The sequence below is a fragment of the Eptesicus fuscus genome, chromosome 23 (assembly GCF_027574615.1).
Source record: "Eptesicus fuscus isolate TK198812 chromosome 23, DD_ASM_mEF_20220401, whole genome shotgun sequence".
Taxonomy (NCBI): Eukaryota; Metazoa; Chordata; class Mammalia; order Chiroptera; family Vespertilionidae; genus Eptesicus; species Eptesicus fuscus.
The window spans coordinates 26,277,838-26,305,218 of NC_072495.1; the positions used below are offsets into that span (position 1 = coordinate 26,277,838).

Here is a 27,381-nt window from a genome sequence, read left to right on the forward strand (position 1 = left end):
TCCAGGAAGGATGCGGGCGCCTGGGTCTCTGGGGGAGACGCTCTTACAGCCGCCGCCACTCAGGCCCTGGGGCTCCCGGGAGTGGGGTTCCCTGAGCCTCAGGCTCTGACTGTGTCTCTCCTCTCACCCACGGGGGCTTTCCAACCACAAGGGTGTGGGTGGCTGTGGGACTTGGGGAGCAGGACCTCCCAACAGGGGCCTGTGTCACTGCCGCTGGGAAGCTGTTGATGAGTCCCGATCCCAGGTCACCTTCTCCTGAACCTGGGTCAACAGACACACTGACCGTTCCCATAGCAACGGTCCCCACAGCTCCCAGGCAGAGCCCCTACCCGACCTTGTGACCTAGGACACAGGTGATGGACAGTCCCCGGGTCCGCTCTCTTCAGTGGCTCTTCATTTGTGCCCATGGCATCTTTTTCTTTAATATATATTTTTATTTTGGTTTTCAGTGAGCCACCATCATTCCTACTAAATAGCTCCCACTTCTGTTACTATTCTCCAAATTGTCACCAGGGGGCACTGTGGACATCCTCAGAGCTGCCAGGCCTGAAGCCAACTCTAATGGTTCTAATTGAGTGGGCCCTGCGCCCATGCTCCTGGCCTGGGTGTGAGGTGACAGCAGGTGCTTCCCCTCAAGGGACAGACTCAGAGCCCACAGCCGCCCCGGCCTCCTCCTCACAGTGAAGCTGCCAACGGGGCCCATGACCCAGAGCAGGAGGGTCCTGTGGGCTCACATTTGCATAATGACCAGCAAACACCCCTGTACCCAGGAGGCCGGGAGGAGATAAAGGGACACCGAGCCCAGCACGTGCCAGAGACCCAGGCACCTTGGAACGTCTCCACCATGAGCTGGACTCCCCTCCTCCTCCTCCTCGCTCTCTGCCCAGGTCCAGGGCCATTTCAGAGACCAGCCTGTGGGGGGTCCCTCTGCCTTCATTCTTCATTCCTGATTGTGTCTGTTTTGTTTCAGGGTCCAGGTCTCAGGCTGTGGTCACTCAGGAGCCCTCAGTGAGCGTGTCCCCAGGTGTGACCGTCACTCTCACCTGTGGCTCCAGCACAGGGGCTGTCACCAATGGTCACTATCCACACTGGATCCAGCAGAAGTCTGGCCAGGCCCCCACGGCTCTGATTTATGACACAAACAAGAAATTCTCCTGGACCCCAGCCCGGTTCTCAGGCTCCATCCAAGGGGGCAAAGCTGCCCTGACCCTGGCAGGGGCGCAGCCTGAGGACGAGGCCGAGTACTACTGCGCTCTGTGGTTCAGCAGCCATCCCCACAGTGACAGGTGCCGGTGGGGACGTGAGGCACAAACACAAGCTCAGTGCACCCTCTGCTTCTGGGGCCCCGTCTGCTGTGCACAGGGCTGCGTCCAGCTGGTGTGGGCTCTGAAGTTGTTCTCTGAGGCCCCAGACCAGGCAACCTCATCAGTTATTCTCGGCTGTGATCGTTTTATGAAAACAAGAGCCAATATAATCAACAGTTTTACAGGAAATGGACAGGAGCAGCAAAAGGAAAAGTCACACTCACACTCACACTCACACTCACACTCACACTCACCGTCAAGTCTGAATTTCACTTGGCCAGCATTTTATAATCAAGATAAAACTTAACAGTCTTATCTAATCAAGAGGTAATGTGCAAATTGCCCATCACACCTTAACAGTCAAAATGGCTGGGCCCACAGCTGAGGCCCAGTTCCCATAACAAGCCTTAATGAGCAATCAGCAGGGACCTGAGGCTGCATCCCCCACCTGGTGGGGATTGACGAGGGTGTGGCCGGCCGGGTGTGGATTTCATCCAATGGGGGTGGGGCTGGCTGGGTCTGGTCTGTTGTAATTTTCAGGCACCGTGTGTGTTTGGGGATTGGACTTTGGATCTTTCAGTGTGCCCCAGACTCTGACAGAAGGAAGATTTTCATATACATTTTTCTAATTTTTTTCATCTCTGACACTTCTATTATAAAGGGCAAATTAAAATATTTTCTCTAATTAATCCCCTTTTAATGTGCACAAATTTCATGCACCAGGCCACTAGTATAGTATAACATCAGTAGAAATGGAGACACTTTAAAGCAGAGTTGTGGCGTCCATCGCAGCTGAATTTTTTGCCCGTCTTCCCTTCACACCTGTGTGAGGCTAGAGGGCAGATACCCTGTAGGGGGGTCACAGCACCCGTGTCTTCCTAAACCGGGCCTCTCTGCCCCAGAGCAGGTTCCCACAGACTCCCTGAGGACTGGGAACATGTCCCATGGGGTTCAGCTGTGAGGACAGAGTCGGGGACCGAACCCCAAGCTGAGATCATGTCAAGGTTGGACGGAGCCTCCAGATGCTGGAAAGAGACAAGAGAGCACCTACCCGGGGCCTCCCTGGGAGCACGGGGCTGCCAGCTCCTTGACCTCAGACTTGAGCCCCACCCCTGAGAAGGACCATCTCCCTGGTTCTGAGGGGCTCAGTCTGTGGGCCTTTGTGGCAGCGTCTCCAGGACACAGCCCATCAGGACAGTCCATCCTGCTCAGTGTGGGGTGAGCTGAGCCCCAGCACCAGGGCTCAGGGGCTGGGCAGTCCCTGGAGGAACCACATCGGCAGGGACGGCCCCTCCTCTGGCCGAGGGCGGAGGGAGGAGGCTTGGGCAGCCTCAGCGCCTGGCCCGGGCTTGGGGACCCTCCTGGAGCTTGGCCTCCTGCTCAGAGCAGGGATGTGCTCTTTCTCCTGAGAGGACATCGCAGGGACCTCTGAGCTCCCAGGAGCTGGAACTGGGCTCCATCCCCTGCTGACCCCATGGCTGGGCGGTGTTGGTCCAGATCAAAGTAAACCGAGATGGGAAGGTTTCCTAATGGGTCCTCTCGGCGTCCCCCTGCCCCACCCTCATCACTAGTGCATTTGGGTCTGGAAACCAATCAGGGAAACCCTCAAGGTAGCTCCTGCCTCACCATGACCAGCTCTGACCCCTGACCTCCCCACTGTCCTGACATATTCAGGTCCAACAAAAGCCACAGCCACTCCCATCAGGGGGCCATGATCTGAGGGCCGTTTCTGCCAGGAAATTGAGAAAGCAGCACCAACCCCACAGCCTGGCCTCCCTGTCCCAGAGGGAGGACCTGGGAAGCAGGCTCCTGGCTGCCATGGAGACACTGCCCTCCTCCTTTTGGAGCCTCAGCCTCCACCATACCTCCCTCAGGGGAGGACAGGCCCAGGGGTCCCGCACACGCCCTCTGACCCCACAGAGCACAGTGCATCTCCTTCTGCTTCCATCACCAAAATTGCTCCCCAAGCTCACCTTGATTCACCGTTTAGTATCCCCCCTCACAAGGCCCTGGTCCCTGTGGTGCTATCACTGTCCCCTCCCCTTCCGTGTCCAGGGAGCTGGGATCACAGTGAGCCTCACTCAACAATCAGACACCAGACTCTCCCACGGATAGAAATCCACGAGTGGGAAATATTATATTCAGTTTCCCTATGAATGAAGATGCCAGGTACTAGGCAAATCTTGATTGAAAGTCATGTGTACAAATGCAATTATGTATTATCTACTGAACAAAAGGGAAGGTCATTGACAGAATTTTTTTGTGATTACAAAAGAGAGTGATTAATTTCTAACAGGGGAGCGATCAAATAAAAAAATAACGCTGTGTCCTGGAAATTAAGGAATTTGCCTCCTTGGCACAGTGGCTGCTCTAGACCTGATCCTGGGAAGAAAGATCCATTAGTGACACCAGCTCAGGTCTGACCATGAACGGCCAGGGAGACGGGCCCCGACTCACAGGAGGAGGTGAAGTGGAGCAGAGAGAGTGTCCTGAGGGGACGGGGAGGCCACCTCAGGGGGCACCTGGATGCCCTGAGCCAGGGGGTCAGTGCACAGAGCAGTGGAGAGGCAGGACCTGACCCTCCTGGGCCTTAGTCAACAGGGGACACAGTGGTGCTTCCAGGCCTGGCCACCAGGGGGCGCGCAGGGGCCGCTGCTGAAGGGCTGGGCTCATCAGAGCTGCAACCTGTTCCCTGGCCCTGCCTGGTGCCATGTGCTCAGGGCTCACAGCTGTGACCTTGCCTCCCCCTGGGCCCACACAGCCCCACCCCTGCCCTCACCCTGCCATCCTCAGGCACCGGGACCCACCCAGGGGCCAGGGAGGGATCTAAACCAGGGGGTCTCATTTGCATGAGGGGGCCCTCCCTCCCGCAGACTATGAAGAGGGGAAGGGAGAGATGTGGGGAGCTCTGCTTCAGCTGTGGGGCACAGGAGGCAGGACTCAGGGATGACCTCCACCATGGCCTGGGCCCCTCTCCTCCTCACCCTCCTGGCTCACTGCACAGGTGACTGGATAGGGGACAGGGGAAGGGGCCTTGGGAAGACACATGGGCCCTGCCTCCTCCTCTTGTCTCTACACCCAGACTCACCCTCTCTGTGTCCCCCCTCTTCCAGGATCCTGGGCCCAGTCTGTGCTGACTCAGCCGTCCTCAGTGTCGGGGGCCCCGGGCCAGAGGGTCACCATCTCCTGCTCAAACATCAAGGGTAACTATGTGCACTGGTACCAGCAGCTCCCAGGAAAGGCCCCCAAACTCCTCATCTATGATAATAGTAACCGACCCTCAGGGGTGCCTGATCGATTCTCTGGCTCCAAGTCAGGCAGCTCAGGCACCCTGACCATCTCGGGGCTGCAGCCCGAGGACGAGGCCGACTACTACTGTCAGTCCTACCATTATGATGGTGGCTACAATAAGCACAGTGATTGAGACTCATAGGGAAGTGAGACAAAAACCCCCCAGAGCCTCCATCCTCGGGCTGCCCTCACTTGCCCCACCAGGGGGCGCTCTCTGCTGCCTCCTGCTGGACGGTCTGTGTTGAGATGGCGGCTCTGAGTCCCTCTGTGTCATTCACGTACCCCCGGACTGGATGGATGGCGCCCTGTGTCCTGTGCAGTCACTCCCTGGGGGCGGCGGGTTCAGAACAGGGTGCTGGGCCTGGGCACTCCTGACAATGGGGTGGGGGCGGGGCCTGGGCGGGGGCTGCTCTGGGCTTTGGGACTTCTGGAAGCTTCCTCTGGGCTCCACACGAGAGGCAGCATCACCCTCTTCTCCAGGCTGTCACCTAGGAACACACCCCCTGACGTCTCCAGTAGCCCCTGGGGGTTCCACATCACCCCAGTTTGAGAAACACATTGTTAAAAGCGCATGTTCTCAGCTTTTAGGCAGCCTTGGACCTTCAGGCCTGTTCATGCCCATCAGCTGGATGGAGACCAGATGTGCCCTCTCCCTGTGCCTCTGTGTTCCCACCTGTCAGAACAACAGCGACACAAACTCCCCTGAGGTCAGAGAGCCTGAACCCAGTCACGTGCCACAGTCAGGTTCAATCTCCTCTCCACCAGAGCGGGGCGCCATTTCTGGCCTAACCTGGAGCCCACTTAATAGTTAAAATTGACCCAGTGCCCATCCCTGTACCTGCTCCGTCCTCCTTTATTCTCACAGGGAGGAGGGGACAAGCATGAGATAAAAGGTGAATGAACCCAGGACCAGGCCTCCCACCTGCGAGTCCCCACGTGCGTCCCAGAGAGCGGAGAGGAGGGGCAGGCGTGTGAGGAGCCAACAGTGAGGATGGGGGACAGGACGCCCTCCACGGGCACATGAGCTGCCGATCACATGGCAGACGATCCACTGTCTGCTCACATTTCACTGAACGTACAGTCTGTGAGGTCACCGGGTGTCACATGACACTCACACAGCCTAAGGTCTGCCGTGGGAGCAATAACGGTTAGTATTCAATTCTTCAACCCCAAGTGCCACAGAGGAGCATGGGCGGCAGGGAAAAGGGGGATTTCATGAAGGAGAAAGGAAGGCTTGAGGTCTGTGTGAATGAAACAGGGTCGCACACTGTGACGCAGGGGAAGGAACCGGGTCAATGAGTGCTGAGGGCATATGGGCCGGTCTGGCCTTTATTCTGTCCCACACGTCACCCATCCCCTCCCAGCTCTTCACACAGGACGCCCAGTACACCCTTCAGCTTCCTTCAGGACCACAGCCAGCTTCCTGTCCACGCTCAGATGACAGCACATCAACCGCCCACAATCCCCCGCATCTGCACACACATTGCATTCTCCCATTTGTCACAAAATAGGGCACCGAGTCAGAGAGCACAGGAGGTGAAGTTTTATTTTAAACATAAAGAAATGTCAGGGCATCTGAGAAAATCCCAACAAGAAACACAGGACACAGATGCAGATCACCACACACATGATAAAAGTCAGTTCCTGAATGAATGAGCTGTGACGCCTCCCACTGGCCAATGGGAGGCCTGCAAACGCCATGATGCTTATGCGTCAGTCACATCAGATCTCTGTGAACCTGCACGTGCACCTCATGACGTGGAAGGTCTGGTGAAACGTCTTCCTTTGACCTTGGTCCTGAGTGTGTTCCCGGGAAATTCCCTGAACAGCCCTCTGAGTCCTGGTCACCAGAGGGAGGTGTCCCTGGGCTGTGACGTGGGACATGAGGGTCCCTGTGCACTCACTTGTGCACCATCTTCACTGGAGGGGAAACCACATCCATCTGTCCTTTGTGTACCTGATGGCGCCTCCCACAGACGGGACTCCTCCTGGGAGTGAGGCTGCAGGGAGCGCTACAGCCCATCAGGTCACAGGACCTGGGACCCGGCCAGGGTGTGTGGCCAGAGACAGTCCCCTCTGAGCTGCAGAGCCAGCTGGGCTCTCAGGGCTTTGGGCCAAGGGCAGGTGTGTGCTGCCACCAGCAGGGGGCGCTGTGGGACCGCCCTGTGGTCTCAATGCAGCTGCCCATGAAGGACCTGAACTAATAGGAGCCTGGGCCTGTGGCTGGGCCTGTGCTCAGTGATGTGCTGTCTCAGCAGGTGCTTCCTCTCAGGGCCTCCAAGGGCTGAGCCCACCTCCATGCCCCTCAGTCTGGGGTGTGAGCTGAGCTCCAGCCCCAGGGCCCAGGGAGGGGCTGGGCAGTCCCTGGAGGGACCCCCATTTGCATGGCAGCCCCTCCTCTGGCAGAGGGTGGGGAGAAAAGGAGGCCTGGGCAGCCCAGCCCCACTGTGGGCTCAGGGCTGTGAGCACCATGGCCTGGACTCCTCTGCTCCTCGCGCTCCTCTCTCTCTGCACAGGTAGGGCCAGGCCTGGGACCAGGCTTCTTCCCTTCCTGCTCAGTCTCCTGGGAACCTGCCCCTGGTCCCTGCCCCTCACTGACCAGAGTCTGTGTCTGCAGGGTCCCTCTCCCAGCAGCTTCTGGTGACCCAGCCACCCTTCCTCTCTGCATCTCCGGGAGCCACAGCCAGATTTACCTGCACCCTGAGCAGTGGCTCCAAGATTGATGACTATGCTATACGCTGGTTCCAGCAGAAGCCAGGGAGCCCTCCCCGGTATCTCCTGGAATATAAATCAGACTCAGATAAGCACCAGGGCTCCGGGGTCCCCAGCCGCTTCTCTGGATCCAGAGACGCCTCGGCCAATGCGGGGCTCCTGCTCATCTCGGGGCTGCAGCCTGAGGACGAGGCTGACTATTACTGTGGTACAGATCATGGCAGTGGGAGCAGCTTTCGTTACCCACAGTGTCTCAGAGGACGAGGAAGTGAGACCAAAACCCCTGGGCCCAGCAGTGATGATTGTCTGCCCTTGGGTGTCAATCATAGGGACCCCACCCAGCGTCCCCTCATCAGCAACAGGCCCGCCCGTCCCCCAGGGAGTGACAAGGGTCTCAGGAGCCTGTGCCTGGGCCAGGGGCCGAGACCAGCGTGTGTTTCCTGTCATCTCACATCCTGTGTCTGCAACTACACATGGTCACCCAGACAGCCATGCTCCCCCACACATTCATGTCATGTGTGTGACCCTGTGTTACTCCTGACCCATCCCATCTGACATGTCAGTGTTCACCCTGGTCATGGACACAGCCTTCTCCTTCTCTGAACAAACCCACAGAAGGTGGGTCCCAACCAGCACAGACTCTCAGTCACACCCCCTCCCCTCCTCCCTCCTCTGCTGCTGCCTCCCTCACCTCCTCCTCCCTCAGGGTCCTCAGTTCATAAGTCAGGGTTCATCCTCACATGAGGGTTTCAGGGGAAAGTGACAAGTTCCTGCTGTGGTTTCCATTCAGTGAGGATGTGAGAGCTTCTGCGTTCACCTGTCCAGACAGTCATGTAGTCGGCACACACATAACAATCTCACATTTGTCCCTAAAATAGGATAATGAGTCAGAAAGCACAGGTAGGTAAAGTTTTATTTAAAATATAAACAAATGTCAGGACACCTGAGAAAATGCCAACAAGAAACAGACGACACAGACGTGCAGATCACCACACACGTGATAAAAGTCAGTTCCTGAATGAATGAGCTGTGACACCTCCCACTGGCCAGTGTGAGGCCTGCAAACGCCATGATGCTTATGCGTCAGTCGCATCAGATCTCTGTGAACCTGCACGTGCACCTCATGACGTGGAAGGTCTGGGGAAATGTCCTCCTTTGACCTTGGTCCTGAGTGTGTTCCCGGGAAATTCCCTGAACAGCCCTCTGAGTCCTGGTCACCAGAGGGAGGTGTCCCTGGGCTGTGACGTGGGACATGAGGGTCCCTGTGCACTCACTTGTGCACCATCTTCACTGGAGGGGAAACCACATCCATCTGTCCTTTGTGCACCTGATGGCGCCTCCCACAGACGGGACTCCTCCTGGGAGTGAGGCTGCAGGGAGCGCTACAGGGCATCAGGTCACAGGACCTGGGACCCGGCCAGGGTGTGTGGCCAGAGACAGTCCCCTCTGAGCTGCAGGTCCAGCTGGGCTCTCAGGGCTTTGGGCCAAGGGCAGGTGTGTGCTGCCACCAGCAGGGGGCGCTGTGGGACCGCCCTGTGGTCCCAATGCAGCTGCCCCTGAAGGACCTTAACTAATAGGAGCCTGGGCCTGTGGCTGGGCCTGTGCCCAGTGATGTGCTGTCTCAGCAGGTGCTTCCTCCCAGGGCCCCCCAAGGGGGGAGCCCACCTCCATGCCCCTCAGTCTGGGGTGTCAGATGAGCTGCAGCCCCAGAGCCCAGGGAGGAGCTGGGCAGTCCCTGGAGGGACCCCCATTTGCATGGCAGCCCCTCCTCTGGCAGAGGGTGGGGAGAAAAGGAGGCCTGGGCAGCCCAGCCCCACTGTGGGCTCAGGGCTGTGAGCACCATGGCCTGGACTCCTCTGCTCCTCGCGCTCCTCTCTCACTGCACAGGTAGGGCCAGGCCTGGGACCAGGCTTCTTCCCTTCCTGCTCAGTCTCCTGGGAACCTGCCCCTGGTCCCTGCCCATCACTGACCAGTGTCTGTGTCTGCAGGGTCCCTCTCCCAGCCTGTGCTGACCCAGCCGCCCTCCCTCTCTGCCTCTCCGGGAGCCACAGCCAGACTCACCTGCACCCTGAGCAGTGGCTTCAATGTTGGCAGCTACTACATATACTGGTACCAGCAGAAGCCAGGGAGCCCTCCCCGGTATCTCCTGAGATATAAATCAGACTCAGACAAGCACCAGGGCTCCGGGGTCCCCAGCCGCTTCTCTGGATCCAAAGACGCCTCGGCCAATGCGGGGCTCCTGCTCATCTCGGGGCTGCAGCCTGAGGACGAGGCTGACTATTACTGTGAAACATGGGACGACAGCTCTAAGACTCACACAGTGGTCCAGACCCACAGGGAAGTGAGACAAAAACCTCCTCTCCGCTCTCCTGGCCTGACCTGGGCCCCTGCTGGCGGCTTCTGTATCCCCAACACCCTGAGGGCTCTCAGCACCATAACGTCTCCCGTGAAGGCGCGGTCACAGCTGACTCTGTGTGAACGTGTGAGGCAGCATTTCTAACTGTCTCCCAGGTCATCACCTCCTTGTTCAGGGAGAAACCATGTCAGACCCGATCCTTCCGACTAAAGGGGTTCCCATCTGACTCCTCCTTCCCCCAGACCCTCCCGGTTCCTCCATGCCCTTCCTCCTCCCGCCCTCGGAGTGTTTTCTGGCCCAGAGTCCTGGAGAGTCTCCCTCTGCCCCATCCGCATGCAGCTCCGCCTCCTCTTCTCCCTCCACATTGTTCTTCCCACCACATGGCGGCTTCTTCTTCTTCTTCTTCTTCTTCTTCTTCTTCTTCTTAATGAATGACAACTTTATTTCTTAAAGGCTGTTGAGAAACCATTACGATTTCTAGTAAAGAAAACACAACATCTCAATTACAAACTACAAGTATATTTTCTCATTACATATTAAGTTTTCTAAAACACAACTTGAAGACCTCTGGCATGCATGTTTAACCTCAGTCCAGTGGATTCAATATCAAGCATACACGTTGCAGGCATCAAGGCCAAATTACACATTATCATCGTCGTCGTCATCATCACCTTCACGTCTTCTTTTCAATGCCTTTGCTGATTCATTGGCGGCATTTGGTGATGACACCCTGTTAGCGGCAATAAGAATGTTTTCGGACCCAATTAATGATGGATTAATCAGAACGTTCTGAACAGCTGATATAGCAGGAATTGATGGCTTTACAGCCGGGACTGTGAAGTGGGCATCCGTACTGTCAACCTTTGCCCTATGCGGGACGTGGGCGTCCCTCCTTCAGTTGAAACTGACATGGTTTGTGGAGTTGGGGTGCCAAGTTGGGGAGTACTTGGTCTTGTAGTAGCTGAACCCGCACTTAGCCGTGGAGCTGTTATTCTTCCCGCAGAAGCAGAGGCCTTTTTTGGTAAAGATTTACGTCTATAGTTTGGAGCGGTCAAGCGATATCTACCAGGTGGCAATCCAGGACCTGAATATGGCTTGGTCAATGGCAATGGGGCTTGATTTCTTTGCCTTGCAATATCTAATAAAAACCCCTTGTGGGAAGAGAGGTAAAAGCCCGGTCAGCCCGACCATGAATTACCAACCGCACATCATCTGCACCAACGGTAGCTTTCTCAGCATGGCGTGGATAAAGTCTGGCATCATCTAGGATTGTGGTCACACATCGGAAGGCAAACTGCAACATCTGATTTGTAGCTCTTGGCTCCTATTCTGCAATCCCCACATCCTTCAGGATTTGTGCCATCGTCTGGGCATCTTTCGGCATGCTCTTGGGAGAAGCCGTCTTGCCCGACTCCACGGTATCCGGTGATCAGACTTCTCGAGCTAAATCAGCCACATGAACCTATTTCAGTCCCGATCTTGCTGCAAGTTCTTTGCCCAGAGTGGTTTTTTCCAACCCCTGGTGTACCCGTGAGCAAGAGGTTCGGACGCCCCACATGGCTCCCTCCCTCCTGTGCTGCTCCCCCATCCCCACTGCTCAACCCCCAGGGCACCTCCAGGCTGGAGACCCTCATGTCCTCTGGATTCTTCTGCAGGGACTCCGCATGGAGAACCCTGTGGTCACGTCTCTATGTGGACGTTAAAGCCTCTGATGAGAGGAGACCAGCTCCCAGGTCCCAGACAGGGACCCAGTCCCTCCTTATGTGACTGTAGAGGGCGTTCTACTCAGAAGAACGTCTGTGTCTGGGTGACTCCCTCTCTCTGTGTGAGCCTCTGCCCCCACAGACAATGTGAACACGTTCTCTCAATCAGACCCAGGCACATGCTCACTGATCCATGCCAGTGACAGGTCTCTGGGCATTGAGCCTCAGGGCCCTGGAGGAGACTGCGAGTGGGCACGTGACCAGCAGGTGGCGCTGCGGCGCTGCCCTGGGCTCTGCCTGGGGCTCCCTCACCGCTGGGGGGTCCTGGTGGCCTCTGGGTTGGGAGAGTCACTGAACCCAGACAAGGAGGAAGGAAGGACAGGAATTCCTTTGTTTGTTTAACACAGAACCGCGCTCCAGGGCTCCTGAGACACAGCCTGACACGGAGCCTGTGACACAGGCGGAGGGAGCCCCCCACACAGAACCACATGCAGTCACGTCTGCAGTCAGGACGCTCGCTCCGCTCCCCCTGGTCCACGGGACGCCCCGAGCCCTTCCCTCCATCACGTACTGACCACATCCGGTCCCCACAGGCTGGGAGGGCCTCGCCGAGTTACCATGGCTGCTCACCTGGCCTTGGAGACGCCCCTGAGCGAGTTCCTGGAAACTCACCCCCATCGTGACCTGAACAGCCCCCATGAGCCCCGCCAGCCGGATCGACGCCTCATCACGTGTGAGGTGGGATCAGAGTTCACTGGGCACGAACTTGGCAGCATCTTCCTGGACTGAAACCAAATTAACTTACCAGTTACGTCCATGCTGGCACCTCCCACGGCTGGGCCCAGGATGAGACGCTGCAGGGAGCGCCAGGGTCTGTGCCAGTCAGACCAGGAAGTGGGAACAGGGACAGTGACCTGGGGAGCAGCAGACACCAGCTGGGCTCAGGGCTTTGGACCAGGGCGATGTAGTGTGTCCTGCGGCCAGAAGGAGGCGCTGTGGGATCGCCCTGTGGCCCCCACACAGCTGCTCACTGAGGACTTTCCACTCACAGGAGCCTGGGCCTGGGGGCTGGGCCCTGTGCGCCCTGATGGGGACCAGCTGTGTCTGTGCTGGCAGCGCCCCCTGAGCCATAGCCTCTGTGTGGTCTCAGCAGGTGCTTCCTCCCAGGGCCCCCCAAAGGGTGAGCCCACCTCCATGCCCCTCAGTCTGGGGTATGAGCTGAGCTCCAGCCCCAGGGCCCAGGGAGGGGCTGGGCAGTCCCTGGAGGGACCCCCATTTGCATGGCAGCCCCTCCTCTGGCAGAGGGTGGGGAGAAAAGGAGGCCTGGGCAGCCCAGCCCCACTGTGGGCTCAGGGCTGTGAGCACCATGGCCTGGACTCCTCTGCTCCTCGCGCTCCTCTCTCTCTGCACAGGTAGGGCCAGGCCTGGGACCAGGCTTCTTCCCTTCCTGCTCAGTCTCCTGGGAACCTGCCCCTGGTCCCTGCCCATCACTGACCAGTGTCTGTGTCTGCAGGGTCCCTCTCCCAGCCTGTGCTGACCCAGCCGCCCTCCCTCTCTGCATCTCCGGGAGCCACGGCCAGACTCCCCTGCACCCTGAGCAGCGACCTCAGTGTTGGTGGAAAAAACATGTACTGGTACCAGCAGAAGCCAGGGAGCGCACCCCGGTTTTTCCTGTACTACTACTCAGACTCAGACATGAAGCTGGGACCTGGGGTCCCCAGTCGAGTCTCTGGATCCAAAGACGCCTCGACCAACACAGCGCATCTGCTCATCTCGGGGCTGCAGCCTGAGGACGAGGCTGACTATTACTGCGCTACATACTATAGCAGTGGGGGCAGCTACCCTTACCCACAGTGTCTCAGAGGACGAGGAAGTGAGACAAAAACCCCTGGGCCCCGAGGTGGTGGCTCTGAGCCTCCCTTCAGCGAGGAGCGTCTGTGGGGCCTCTGTCAGGGGGGCTCCTCTGCAGGGACCTGTGTCCCCGGGAGGAGGGAGGTCACACTCGATGGAGCAGCAGCACAGGCGTCCCTGCTGCCCTGGCCCCGGAGTCTCAGGCTGCAGAGCCCATGGGTCCCTGGGAACAGCCGCTGTCCACGCCCCTCAGTGCTGAGCTCTGACGTCACCTCCTCCTGGGAGCTCCCTGCTGCTCCTCCCGGGACCCTGAGCCAGGAGGGGTGCGGGCCCCATGTCTGCGCCTGGTCTCTGGGGACACGCCCTCCTCCCGCCTCAGGGGCTCACCCGCTGCTGGGGGACGCGTCGTGCGTGTGGGTGAGAGTGTCCGTCCCACGTCTGCCGGCTCCTCCCCATCCCCGTTCAGCTTCTGCCTGAAAGGAGGGAATGTGTACGGACACAGGAGGGAATGTTTACAACTGTGAGCACATGTGAGGACACGGACACAACATGGTACACAGAGCGCAGAACATACAGATGTCGGAATACAAAGGCGTTTCCTAAAATTTAAAAACCCCACGTGCTTCAGGCTCCATTGGTAACTGTGACGCCCACCAAACAGTTTATGGTTTTTTAATGAATCACTAACTCAATCAGATCTCCATGAAAACCTTACATGCCTCACATGATGTGAAATGGTTGCTGCATGGTCCTCCTTTGAATACGACCCTGAGGGTGTTTCTGGAAAATTCCTCTCCGTCACCGACCTGCACAGCCCCCTGAGCTCCGCACACTGAGCAGCGCCCTCCCCTGTGACGTGGACACAGGCTCACTGTGTGTTCATTGAGCAGCATCTTCCCTGGAAGGGAAACCACACTCACGTGTCGTGTGTGAATGTGTAAGCACATCACACGGATGCACCCCTGAGAGTGCACTGCTACGGGATCAACACAGAGAATCCCATCGCAGTGTCTGGGCTCAGACCGTGGGGGTGGGAAGAGGGACAGAGACCTGGGGAGCCCCCAGCCAGCTGGGCTCTCAGGGCTTTGGGGCAGGGGAGGGTGTGTCCTCCCGCCAGCAGGGGGCGCTGTGAGACTGCAGGTGATCAGCACACAGCTGTTCAGTGAGACCTTCCCACACAGGCACCTGCTCTGTGGGCTCCCTGCTGTCCTTGGGGGCCTGGCAGCGCCCCCTGAGGAGGCACCTGTGTGTGGTCTCAGCAGGTGCTTCCTCCCAGGGCCCCCAAAGGGGGGAGCCCACCTCCATGCCCCTCAGTCTGGGGTGTGAGCTGAGCTCCAGCCCCAGGGCCCAGGGAGGGGCTGGGCAGTCCCTGGAGGGACCCCCATTTGCATGGCAGCCCCTCCTCTGGCAGAGGGTGGGGAGAAAAGGAGGCCTGGGCAGCCCAGCCCCACTGTGGGCTCAGGGCTGTGAGCACCATGGCCTGGACTCCTCTGCTCCTCGCGCTCCTCTCTCTCTGCACAGGTAGGGCCAGGCCTGGGACCAGGCTTCTTCCCTTCCTGCTCAGTCTCCTGGGAACCTGCCCCTGGTCCCTGCCCATCACTGACCAGTGTCTGTGTCTGCAGGGTCCCTCTCCCAGCCTGTGCTGACCCAGCCGCCCTCCCTCTCTGCATCTCCGGGAGCCACAGCCACACTCACCTGCACCCTGAGCAGTGGCTTCAGTGTTGGCAGCTATGGTATATATTGGCACCAGCAGAAGCCAGGGAGCCCTCCCCGGTATCTCCTGAGATATAAATCAGACTCAGATAAGCACCAGGGCTCCGGGGTCCCCAGCCGCTTCTCTGGATCCAAAGACGCCTCGGCCAATGCGGGGCTCCTGCTCATCTCGGGGCTGCAGCCTGAGGACGAGGCTGACTATTACTGTAACATATGGGACAGCAGCTCTAAGACTCACACAGTGGTCCAGACCCACAGGGAAGTGAGACAAAAACCTCCTCTCCGCTCTCCTGGCCTGACCTGGGCCCTGCTGGCGGCTTCTGTATCCCCAACACCCTGAGGGCTCTCAGCACCATAACGTCTCCCGTGAAGGCGCGGTCACAGCTGACTCTGTGTGAACGTGTGAGGCAGCATTTCTAACTGTCTCCCAGGTCATCACCTCCTTCTTCAGGGAGAAACCATGTCAGACCCGATCCTTCCGACTAAAGGGGTTCCCATCTGACTCCTCCTTCCCCCAGACCCTCCCGGTTCCTCCATGTCCTTCCTCCTCCCGCCCTCAGAGTGTTTTCTGGCCCAGAGTCCTGGGGAGTCTCCCTCTGCCCCATCCGCATGCAGCTCGGCCTCCTCTTCTCCCTCCACATTGTTCTTCCCACCACATGGATTCTTCTTCTTCTTCTTCTTCTTCTTCTTCTTCTTCTTCTTCTTCTTTAATGAATGACAACTTTATTTCTTAAAGGCTGTTGAGAAACCATTACGATTTCTAGTAAAGAAAACACAACATCTCAATTACAAACTACAAGTATATTTTCTCATTACATATTAAGTTTTCTAAAACACAACTTGAAGACCTCTGGCATGCATGTTTAATCTCAGTCCAGTGGATTCAATATCAAGCATACACGTTGCAGGCATCAAGGCCAAATTACACATTATCATCGTCGTCGTCATCATCACCTTCACGTCTTCTTTTCAATGCCTTTGCTGATTCATTGGCGGCATTTGGTGATGACACCCTGTTAGCGGCAATAAGAATGTTTTCGGACCCAATTAATGATGGATTAATCAGAACGTTCTGAACAGCTGATGTTGCAGGAACTGATGCCTTTACAGCCGGGACTGTGAAGTGGGCATCCGTACTGCCAACCTTTGCCGTGTGCGGGACGTGGGCGTCCCTCCTTCAGCGGAAACTGACATGGTTTGTGGGGTTGGGGTGCCAAGTGGGGGAGTACTTGGTCTGCTAGTAGCTGAACCCGCACTTAGCTGTGGAGCTGTTCTTCTTCCCGCAGAAGCAGAGGCCTTTTTTGGTAAAGATTTACGTCTATAGTTTGGAGCGGTCAAGCGATATCTACCAGGTGGCAATCCAGGACCTGAATATGGCTTGGTCAATGGCAATGGGGCTGGATGTCTTTGCCTTGCAATATCTAATAAAAACCCCTGGGGGGAAGAGAGGTAAAAGCCCGGTCAGCACGACCATGCATTACCAACCGCACATCATCTGCACCAACGGTAGCTTTCTCAGCATGGCGTGGATAAAGTCTGGCATCATCTAGGATTGTGGTCACACATCGGAAGGCAAACTGCAACATCTGATTTGTAACGCTTGGCTCCTATTCTGCAATCCCCACATCCTTCAGGATTTGTGCCATCGTCTGGGCATCTTTCGGCATGCTCTTGGGAGAAGCCATCTTGCCAGACTCCACGGTATCCGGTGATCAGACTTCTCGAGCTAAATCAGCCACATGAACCTATTTCAGTCCCGATCTTGCTGCAAGTTCTTTGCCCAGAGTGGTTTTTTCCAACCCCTGGTGTACCCGTGAGCAAGAGGTTCGGACGCCCCACATGGCTCCTCCCTCCTGTGCTGCTCCCCCATCCCCACTGCTCCCCAGCCCCCAGGGCACCTCCTGGCTGGAGACCCCTCATGTCCTCTGGATTCTTCTGCAGGGACCCCGCATGGAGAACCTGTGGTCACGTCTCTACATGGACGTTAAAGCCTCTGATGAGAGGAGACCAGCTCCCAGGTCCCAGACAGGGACCCAGTCCCTCCTTATGTGACTGTAGAGGGCGTTCTACTCAGAAGAACGTCTGTGTGTGGGTGACTCCCTCTCTCTGTGTGAGCCTCTGCCCCCACAGACAATGTGCACACGTTCTCTCAATCAGACCCAGGCACATGCTCACTGATCCCTGCCAGTGACAGGTCTCTGGGCATTGAGCCTCAGGGCCCTGGAGGAGACTGCGAGTGGGCACGTGACCAGCAGGTGGCGCTGCGGCACTGCCCTGGGTTCTGCCTGGGGCTCCCTCACCGCTGGGGGTCCTGGTGGCCTCTGGGTTGGGAGAGTCACTGAACCCAGACGAGGAGGAAGGAAGGACAGGAATTCTTTTGTTTGTTTAACACAGAACCGCGCTCCAGGGCTCCTGAGACACAGCCTGACACGGAGCCTGTGACACAGGTGGAGGGAGCCCCACACACAGAACCACATGCAGTCACGTCTGCAGTCAGGACGCTCGCTCCGCTCCCCATGGTCCACGGGACGCCCCGAGCCCTTCCCTCCACCACGTACTGACCACGTCCGGTCCCCACAGGCTGGGAGGGCCTCCCCGAGTTACCATGGCTGCTCACCTGGCCTTGGAGACGCCCCTGAGCGAGTTCCTGGAAACTCACCCCCATCGTGACCTGAACAGCCCCCATGAGCCCCGCCAGCCGGATCGACGCCTCATCACGTGTGATGTGGGATCAGAGCTCACTGGGCACGAACTTGGCAGCATCTTCCTGGACTGAAACCAAATTAACTTATCAGTTACGTCCATGCTGGCACCTCCCACGGCTGGGCCCAGGATGAGACGCTGCAGGGAGCGCCAGTATCTGTGCCAGTCAGACCAGGAGGTGGGAACAGGGACAGTGACCTGGGGAGCAGCAGACACCAGCTGGGCTCAGGGCTCTGGACCAGGGCGACGTAGTGTGTCCTGTGGCCAGCAGGGGGCGGTGTGGGATCGCCCTGTGGCCCCCACACAGCTGCTCACTGAGGACTTTCCACTCACAGGAGCCTGGGCCTGGGGGCTGGGCCCTGTGCGCCCTGATGGGGACCAGCTGTGTCTGTGCTGGCAGCGCCCCCTGAGCCATAACCTCTGTGCTGTCTCAGCAGGTGCTTCCTCCCAGGGCCCCCCAAGGGGGGAGCCCACCTCCATGCCCCTCAGTCTGGGGTGTGAGCTGAGCTCCAGTCCCAGGGCCCAGGGAGGGGCTGGGCAGTCCCTGGAGGGACCCCCATTTGCATGGCAGCCCCTCCTCTGGCAGAGGGTGGGGAGAAAAGGAGGCCTGGGCAGCCCAGCCCCACTGTGGGCTCAGGGCTGTGAGCACCATGGCCTGGACTCCTCTGCTCCTCGCGCTCCTCTCTCTCTGCACAGGTAGGGCCAGGCCTGGGACCAGGCTTCTTCCCTTCCTGCTCAGTCTCCTGGGAACCTGCCCCTGGTCCCTGCCCATCACTGACCAGTGTCTGTGTCTGCAGGGTCCCTCTCCCAGCCTGTGCTGACCCAGCCGCCCTCCCTCTCTGCATCTCCGGGAGCCACAGCCAGACTCACCTGCACCCTGAGCAGTGATGTCAGTGTTGGTGCTAAATCCATATACTGGTACCAGCAGAAGCCAGGGAGCCCTCCCCGGTATCTCCTGTACTACAACTCAGACTCAGATAAGCACCAGGGCTCCGGGGTCCCCAGCCGCTTCTCTGGATCCAAAGACGCCTCGGCCAATGCGGGGCTCCTGCTCATCTCGGGGCTGCAGCCTGAGGACGAGGCTGACTATTACTGTGCGATCTGGCACAGTAGTGCTTCCCACAGTGACACACTCAGATGGGGAAGTGGGACAAAAACCTCGCCCTCCCAGAGTCTTATTTCACAACGTCTGACCCTGTTAACATAACTTCCCTGTGCAAACTACACGGGAAGAACCTTCTGGCTCCTAATGGGTCACTTTCCGTGTTCGATCCCATGTCTCTGAGTCTCAGAAACACAGAACCAGCACCAACACTCACTGGTCAGTCCGTCCCTGAGAGGGGGCCTGTCATCCATGGGTCATAGACCAGGTCCCGGGCGATGGCTGTTTCTGACGTGAAATAAGGAAACAGCTTTGTAACCTGTTCCCAGAGCCCAGTGCCCTCCCAGCAGGCGGCCCGTCCCCGGAGCAGGGACTCCGCGCCCAGAGGTCAGAGCAGTGACCCCTCACTCCCCGCTCCTGCGCCCCAGGCTCCTGCCCAGCCCTGTGCACACTGACCAGGCCCTCAGCTGCGAGGGGCTGGGGGCCTCAGGCCCAGGAGGAAGCCCAGGCCCAGGGCTGGTGTCACCTCTGCTGGGACCTGACCTTCAGTGCCATCAGGGGAGAGGGGCTGTCACAGGGAAAGGGGGGCCTGAGCCCAGGAAATCCTCTTTGGGTGTCGATGGGGGAGCAGCTGGACTGTGGCTGGGGAATGCTGAGCTGCTCCAGGAAGGATGCGGGCGCCTGGGTCTGTGGGGGAGACGCTCTTACAGCCGCCGCCACTCAGGCCCTGGGGCTCCCGGGAGTGGGGATCCCTGAGCCTCAGGCTCTGACTGTGTCTCTCCTCTCACCCACGGGGGCTTTCCAACCACAAGGGTGTGGGTGGCTGTGGGACTTGGGGAGCAGGACCTCCCAACAGGTGCCTGTGTCACTGCCGCTGGGAAGCTGTTGATGAGCCCCGATCCCAGGTCACCTTCTCCTGAACCTGGGTCAACAGACACACTGACCGTTCCCATAGCAACGTCCCCACAGCTCCCAGGCAGAGCCCCTACCCGACCTTGTGACCTAGGACACAGGTGATGGACAGTCCCCGGGTCAGCCCTCTTCAGTGGCTCTTCATTTGTGCCCATGGCATCTTTTTCTTTAATATATATTTTTATTTTGGTTTTCAGTGAGCCACCATCATTCCTACTAAATAGCTCCCACTCCTGTTACTATTCTCCAAATTGTCACCAGGGGGCACTGTGGACATCCTCAGAGCTGCCAGGCCTGAAGCCAACTCTAATGGTTCTAATTGAGTGGGCCCTGCGCCCATGCTCATGGCCTGGGTGTGAGGTGACAGCAGGTGCTTCCCCTCAAGGGACAGACTCAGAGCCCACAGCCTCCCCGGCCTCCTCCTCACAGTGAAGCTGCCAACGGGGCCCAGGACCCAGAGCAGGAGGGTCCTGTGGGCTCACATTTGCATAATGACCAGCAAACACCCCTCTACCCAGGAGGCCGGGAGGAGATAAAGGGACACCGAGCCCAGCACGTGCCAGAGACCCAGGCACCTGGGAACGTCTCCACCATGAGCTGGACTCCCCTCCTCCTCCTCCTCCTCGCTCTCTGCCCAGGTCCAGGGCCATTTCAGAGACCAGCCTGTGGGGGGTCCCTCTGCCTTCATTCTTCATTCCTGATTGTGTCTGTTTTGTTTCAGGGTCCAGGTCTCAGGCTGTGGTCACTCAGGAGCCCTCAGTGAGCGTGTCCCCAGGCCTGACGGTCACTCTCACCTGTGGCTCCAGCACAGGGGCTGTCACTGATGGTCACTATCCACACTGGATCCAGCAGAAGTCTGGCCAGGCCCCCACAACACTGATTTATGACACAAACAAGAAATTCTCTTGGACCCCGGCCCGGTTCTCAGGCTCCATCCAAGGGGGCAAAGCTGCCCTGACCCTCACAGGGGCACAGCCTGAGGACGAGGCTGAGTACTACTGTGGCTTGTGGTTCAGCAGCCATCCCCACAGTGACAGGTGCCGGTGGGGACGTGAGGCACAAACACAAGCTCAGTGCATCCTCTGTTTCTGGGGCCCCGTCTGCTATGCACAGGGCTGCGTCCAGCTGGTGTGGGCTCTGAGGTTGTTCTCTGAGGCCCAGACCAGGCAATCTCATCAGTTATTCTCGGCTGTGATCGTTTTATGAAAACAAGAGCCAATATAATCAACAGTTTTACAGGAAATGGACAGGAGCAGCAAAAGGAAAAGTCACACTCACACTCACAGACATACTCACACTCACACTCACACTCACACTCACCGTCAAGTCTGAATTTCACTTGACCAGCATTTAATAATCAAGATAAAACTTAACAATCTTATCTAATCACGAGGTAATATGCAAATTGCCCATCACACCTTAACAGTCAAGATGACTGGGCCCAGAGCTGAGACCCAGTTCCCATAACAAGCCTTAAGGAGCAATCAGCAGGGACCTGAGGCTGCATCCCCCACCTGGTGGGGATTGACGAGGGTGTGGCCGGCCAGGTGTGGATTTCACCCAATGGGGATTGGGCTGGCTGGGTCTGGGTCTTCCATTATTTTGAGGCACTTTGGGTGTGCGGAATTTTGACTTTGGATCATTCAGTGTGCCCCAGACTCTGACAGGAGGATTTTCATATACATTTTTCTAATTTTCTTTCATCTCTGACACTTCTATTATAAAGGGCAAATTGCAACATTAGTATATTTCCTCTAATTAATTCCCTTTTAATGTGTACAAATTTCATGCACCAGGCCACTAGTATAGTATAACAAGAGTAGCAATGGAGCCACTTTAAAGCAGAGTTGGGGCATCCATCGCAGCTGAATTTTTTGCCCGTCTTCCCTTCACACCTGTGTGAGGCTGGAGGGCAGATACCCTGTAGGGAGGTCACAACACCCGTGTCTTCCTAAACTGGGCCCCTCTGCCCCAGAGCAGGTTCCCACAGACACCATGAGGAATGGGCATGTGTCCCGTGGGGCTTAGCTGTGAGGACAGAGTTGGGAACTCTGAGATCATGTCAAGGTTTGACGGAGCCTCCAGATGCTGGAAAGAGACCAGACAGCACCTACCCGGGGCCTTCCTGGGAATGAGGGCCTGCTGACCCCGTGGCTGGGCGGTGTGGGTCCAGATCAGAGCAAACAGAGACAGGAGGGATCCCTAAGGGGCCCCCTGGACCTCCCTCTGCCCCACTCTCATCACTAGGGCATTTGGGTTGGGAAACCGATCAGGGAAACCCAAAAGATAGCACCTGCCTCACCATGACCAGCGCTGACCCCTGACCTCCCCAGGAAAGTGAGAAAGCAGCACCAACCCCACAGCTGGCCTCCCTGTCCCAGAGGGAGGACCTGGGAAGCAGGCTCATGGCTGCCATGGAGACGCTGCCCCCCTCTCCTTGGAGCCTCAGCCTCCACCAAACTTCCCTCAGGGGAGGACAGACCCCGAGGCCCCACACACGACCTCTGACCCAACACCCCACGATGGATCTCCTTCTGCTTCCATCTCCAAAAGGGCTTCCCCAGGTCACCTTGATTCACCGCTTTGTGTCCCCTCCCTCACAAGGCCCTGGTCCCGGTGGTGCTAACACTGTCCCCATCGTCTTCCGTGTCCAGGGAGCTGGGATCACAGTGAGCCTCACTCAACAATCAGACACCAGACTCTCCCTCGGGTAGAAATACACGAGTGGGAAATATTATATTCAATTTCCATATTCATGAGGAAACCAGTTACTAGGTAAATCTTGACCGAAAAGCATGTGTAAAACAAAATGTGTATTATCTAGTGAACAAAAGGGAAGGCTATTGAAAGAGTATTGATTTGTGTGCTGGGAAAGGAGTGATTAATTTCTAACAAGGGAGGGAGATATTAAGGAAAACTGTGTCCTGATAATAAGGGAACTCGCCTGCTGGGGACAGTGGCTGCTCTTGACCTGATCCTGGGAAGAAAGTTCTATTAGTGATACTAGCTCAGGTCGGACCATGAACGGCCAGGGAGATGGGTCCCGACTCACAGGAGGAGGCGGAGTGGAGCAGAGAGAGTGTCCTGAGGGGACGGGGAGGCCACCTCAGGGGGCACCTGGATCCCCTGAGCCAGGGGGTCAGTGCACAGACCAGTGGGGTGGCAGGACCTGTCCCTCCTGGGCCTTAGTCAGCAGGTGACACAGTAGTACATCCAGGTCTCGCCACCAGGGGGCAATGCTGAAGGGCTGGGCTCATCAAGGCTGCAACCTGTTCCCTGGCCCTGCCTGGTGCCCTGTGCTCAGGGCTCACAGCTGTGACCTTGCCCCTCCCTGAGCCCCTCACAACCCCACCCCTGCCCTCACCCTGCCATCCTCAGGCACAGGGACCCACCCAGGGCCCAGGGTGAGATCAAATACATGGGGTCCTCATTTGCATAAAAGGACCCTCCCTCCCGCAGACTATGAAGAGGGGAAGGGAGAGATGGGGGAGCTCTGCTTCAGCTGTGGGGCACAGGAGGCAGGACTCAGGGATGACCTCCACCATGGCCTGGGCCCCTCTCCTCCTCACCCTCCTGGCTCACTGCACAGGTGACTGGATAGGGGACAGGGGAAGGAGCCTTGGGGAGACACATGGGCCCTGCCTCCTCCTCTTGTCTCTACACCCAGACTCACCCTCTCTGTGTCCCCCCTCTTCCAGGATCCTGGGCCCAGCCTGTGCTGACTCAGCCGTCCTCAGTGTCGGGGGATCCGGGCCAGAGGGTCACCATCTCCTGCACTGGAAGCAGCACCAACATCGGGGGTGGTAACAGTGTGCAGTGGTACCAACAGCTCCCAGGAAAGGCCCCCAAACTCCTCATCTATGGTAATAGCAACCGACCCTCAGGGGTCCCTGATCGATTCTCCGGCTCCAGGTCTGGCAGCTCAGCCACCCTGACCATCACGGGGCTGCAGGCTGAGGACGAGGCCGATTATTACTGCTCAGTCCTATGACAAGAGTATCAGCAGTCCCACAGTGATGCAAGTCTGTGGGGAAGTGAGACAAAAACCCGCTGTCCCGCTGCAGTGGGTCCCGGGGCAGTCCCATCCTCTGATAAGGTGGCTGTGCCTTTGCTGGGGGGCCTGAAACCGGGGTCTGAGCCCCCCCCCAGGGGACTGTGTCGGCAAATCTGTCCTCAGCCCGTGAACCTGCCCGTCCAGCCGCCCGTGGCAGCCGCACACGGTGTGCGTGTCTCAGCCTGAGCAGACCTTCCTGTGCGTCAGGGGGCGGCTGCCTGGGCGGCCAGGACGGGGCAGGGCAGACCCAGGGCCCCGAGTCCAGCTGTGCCTGCGTCAGAGCCCCTCAGGGAGGCCCTGTGTGGGTGCTGTGACCTGGGGCTCCCCACACAGCCTGGGCCCCCCTCCAGCCGGAGAGCAGGCGCCTGTGTGTCCCTGATCCGCTCCCGGGGGCCAGTCTGGCAACTCGGGCTCCGGGAGCCCCGCTGGGCGGGCACTGAGGCCCAGGCTGCCTGTCCCCCCTCCTGTGCCCGCAGCCCCCGTGCCCACCCAGAGCCCGTCCTGTGGGGCTGAGGCCACAGGGAGCCCTTCTCACCTGCCAGGAGGGGCGCCCAGCACCTGCCCCTCAGGCTCAGCCTGTGGCCTCTGCTTCTACAGCTCCCGCCCCCTCCACCCCCCACGGGCCAGGTCCCAGGGCAGCCCCTGGAGCATGAGGGGCCTCCTCCCTCTGCCCTCAGAGGCCTCCCAGCAGCCTCTTCCTGGACACAAGGCTGACACCTCACAGGAGCCCCTCCCCATCAGCGGGGACCTGAGCCTCTTTGCCCTGAAGCCCCGGGTCTGAGCTGGGGACCTCTGTGGTCACTTCAGCCTGAACCCCGACGAGGGGACCTGCGTCTCTATCAGGGTCATTGACTTGTGTCCAGGACCTCCCCCAGCCGTGCCCCCTCCTCCCGGATGCTCAGTAGGAGCGGCTGAGGCCTTTGTGCACAGAGAGGTCCCTCTGTCCCTGCTGCCCTGGCCCCGGGGTCTCAGGCTGCAGCGCCCACGGGTCCCTGGGAACAGCCGCTGTCCACGCCCCTCAGTGCTGAGCTCTGACGTCCCCTCCTCCTGGGAGCTCCCTGCTGCTCCTCCCGGGACCCTGAGCCAGGAGGGGTGCGGGCCCCGTGTCTGCGCCTGGTCTCTGGGGACACGCCCTCCTCCCGCCTCAGGGGCTCACCCGCTGCTGGGGGACGCGTCGTGCGTGTGGGTGAGAGTGTCCGTCCCACGTCTGCCAGCTCCTCCCCATCCCCGTTCAGCTTCTGCCTGAAAGGAGGGAATGTGTACGGACACAGGAGGGAATGTTTACAACTGTGAGCACATGTGAGGACACGGAGACAACATGGTACACAGAGCGCAGAACATACAGATGTCGGAATACAAAGGCGTTTCCTAAAATTTAAAAACCCACATGCTTCAGGCTCCATTGGTAACTGTGACGCCCACCAAACTGATTATGGTTTTTTAATGAATCACTAACTCAATCAGATCTCCATGAAAACCTTACATGCCTCACCTGGTGTGAAATGGTTGCTGAATGGTCCTCCTTTGAACACGACCCTGAGGGTGTTTCTGGAAAATTCCTCTCCGTCACCGACCTGCACAGCCCCCTGAGCTCCGCACACTGAGCAGCGCCCTCCCCTGTGACGTGGACACAGGCTCACTGTGTGTTCATTGAGCAGCATCTTCCCTGGAAGGGAAACCACACTCACGTGTCGTGTGTGAATGTGTAAGCACATCACACGGATGCACCCCTGAGAGTGCACTGCTACGGGATCAACACAGAGAATCCCATCGCAGTGTCTGGGCTCAGACCGTGGGGGTGGGAAGAGGGACAGAGACCTGGGGAGCCCCCAGCCAGCTGGGCTCTCAGGGCTTTGGGGCAGGGGAGGGTGTGTCCTCCCGCCAGCAGGGGGCGCTGTGAGACTGCAGGTGATCAGCACACAGCTGTTCAGTGAGACCTTCCCACACAGGCACCTGCACTGTGGGCTCCCTGCTGTCCTTGGGGGCCTGGCAGCGCCCCCTGAGCAGGCACCTGTGTGTGGTCTCAGCAGGTGCTTCCTCCCAGGGCCCCCCAAGGGGGGAGCCCACCTCCATGCCCCTCAGTCTGGGGTGTGAGCTGAGCTCCAGCCCCAGGGCCCAGGGAGGGGCTGGGCAGTCCCTGGAGGGACCCCCATTTGCATGGCAGCCCCTCCTCTGGCAGAGGGTGGGGAGAAAAGGAGGCCTGGGCAGCCCAGCCCCACTGTGGGCTCAGGGCTGTGAGCACCATGGCCTGGACTCCTCTGCTCCTCGCGCTCCTCTCTCTCTGCACAGGTAGGGCCAGGCCTGGGACCAGGCTTCTTCCCTTCCTGCTCAGTCTCCTGGGAACCTGCCCCTGGTCCCTGCCCCTCACTGACCAGTGTCTGTGTCTGCAGGGTCCCTCTCCCAGCCTGTGCTGACCCAGCCGCCCTCCCTCTCTGCATCTCCGGGAGCCACAGCCAGACTCACCTGCACCCTGAGCAGTGGCTCCAACGTTGGTGGATACTGGATAGCTGGTTCCAGCAGAAGCCAGGGAGCCCTCCCCGGTATCTCTTAAATTACTACTCAGACTCAGATAAGCACCAGGGCTCCGGGGTCCCCAGCCGCTTCTCTGGATCCAAAGACGCCTCGGCCAATGCGGGGCTCCTGCTCATCTCGGGGCTGCAGCCTGAGGACGAGGCTGACTATTACTGTAGCACATGGGACGGCACCTTTAAAACTTACACAGTGGTCCAGACCCACAGGGAAGTGAGACAAAAACCTCCTCTCCGCTCTCCTGGCCTGACCTTGGCCCCTGCTGGCGGCTCTGCCCAGTTCTGGCTCAGCCCTGACTGTGCTGGTCGGTGTCCATTCGGCACCGGGTCATCCTTGGACCCGAGGTCCTGACTGTGTCACAGCTCTGACGCCAGGTCAGCGTTTCCATGGATTTGTGGCTCATGTCCTGTTTGCCATGCTCACGTCTTCACAGGGAACATTCCTCAGGGATAACAGTTCCCATGGAAACATGTGAGCAGGTGGAATCAGATCCATTCAGGCCAAGCTCAGCTCTGAGTCGAGGAGTGACTGAGGTAGGATCTGGGTCTGAGGGCTCAAATCTGAAATTTGCATTAAAAACCAACATCCAAAAAAACCCCCAAAAAACCAACATCCTAGCCTATCTAATAAAGAGGGAATATGCTAATTGACCCTGATACTTTTCTAAAGATGGCGGCACCCACAGCCGATAAGGAGGGAATAAGCCAATTGGCTTCCTTGACCTCAAGGATGACGGCGCCCCCAGGCATTAGGAGGGCATATGCTAAATTATGGCCATCCCCTTCAAATGGCGGCGCCCACAGTCACAAGATCGTGCTCACAGTCCCCTCAGCCCCACTGGGATGGCAGGCCTTGCCCCGCGCTTGCAACCGGAGCCCCCCAGTCCCCTCAGCCTCCCAGCTGCCCTGGACCGGCCTGATCCCCAGGCAAGCATCAGATGGTGTCCGCCCAGCCGCCCAGGACGGCCTGAGGCTCAGGTAACCAGGGCCGGCCGAGGCTCGCGCTGCCAGCAGTGGCAACAGCGGAAGTGTGATGGGGCATCTCCTTCCCCTAATCGCCTGGTCACCTCCCGCCCTGAGGGCTCCCGGACTGTGAAAGGGGCCAGGCCGGGCTGAGGGACTCCCCTCAGTGCATGAATTTTCATGCCCCGG

At 58.4% G+C, this 27,381-nt stretch overlaps 1 protein-coding gene, 3 pseudogenes and 5 gene segments (V, D, J or C); 7 read left to right on the forward strand and 2 right to left on the reverse strand.

The window, feature by feature from the left end:
• Positions 1 to 3,024, forward strand: part of LOC129148168 (immunoglobulin lambda-1 light chain-like) — a 5,439-nt gene extending 2,415 nt beyond the window's left edge. Inside the window, exons 3-4 of the mRNA XM_054712860.1 lie at positions 971 to 1,379; positions 2,979 to 3,024. Coding sequence (XP_054568835.1) covers positions 971 to 1,379; positions 2,979 to 3,024 — 455 coding nt within the window. The remainder of the gene's footprint in view (positions 1 to 970; positions 1,380 to 2,978) is intronic.
• Positions 3,025 to 9,148: 6,124 nt separating this feature from the next.
• LOC129148169 (probable non-functional immunoglobulin lambda variable 5-48) lies at positions 9,149 to 9,807 on the forward strand. The segment is given in 2 exon segments: positions 9,149 to 9,194; positions 9,296 to 9,807. Coding segments are annotated over 2 exon segments (558 nt in total).
• Positions 9,808 to 10,236: 429 nt separating this feature from the next.
• LOC103304699 (transcription initiation factor TFIID subunit 9-like) lies at positions 10,237 to 12,044 on the reverse strand (annotated as a pseudogene).
• Positions 12,045 to 12,732: 688 nt separating this feature from the next.
• Positions 12,733 to 13,483, forward strand: LOC129148170 (probable non-functional immunoglobulin lambda variable 11-55). The segment is given in 3 exon segments: positions 12,733 to 12,778; positions 12,880 to 13,219; positions 13,336 to 13,483. Coding segments are annotated over 3 exon segments (534 nt in total).
• A 1,209-nt stretch (positions 13,484 to 14,692) lies between these two features.
• On the forward strand, positions 14,693 to 15,270 carry LOC129148171 (immunoglobulin lambda variable 5-45-like). The segment is given in 2 exon segments: positions 14,693 to 14,738; positions 14,840 to 15,270. Coding segments are annotated over 2 exon segments (477 nt in total).
• A 543-nt stretch (positions 15,271 to 15,813) lies between these two features.
• On the reverse strand, positions 15,814 to 16,744 carry LOC129148105 (transcription initiation factor TFIID subunit 9-like; annotated as a pseudogene).
• A 1,539-nt stretch (positions 16,745 to 18,283) lies between these two features.
• On the forward strand, positions 18,284 to 18,840 carry LOC129148172 (immunoglobulin lambda variable 5-37-like). The segment is given in 2 exon segments: positions 18,284 to 18,329; positions 18,431 to 18,840. Coding segments are annotated over 2 exon segments (456 nt in total).
• A 4,338-nt stretch (positions 18,841 to 23,178) lies between these two features.
• On the forward strand, positions 23,179 to 23,638 carry LOC129148122 (immunoglobulin lambda variable 1-40-like). The segment is given in 2 exon segments: positions 23,179 to 23,236; positions 23,346 to 23,638. Coding segments are annotated over 2 exon segments (351 nt in total).
• Positions 23,639 to 25,944: 2,306 nt separating this feature from the next.
• On the forward strand, positions 25,945 to 26,581 carry LOC129148173 (probable non-functional immunoglobulin lambda variable 5-48; annotated as a pseudogene).
• Positions 26,582 to 27,381: the final 800 nt, after the last annotated feature.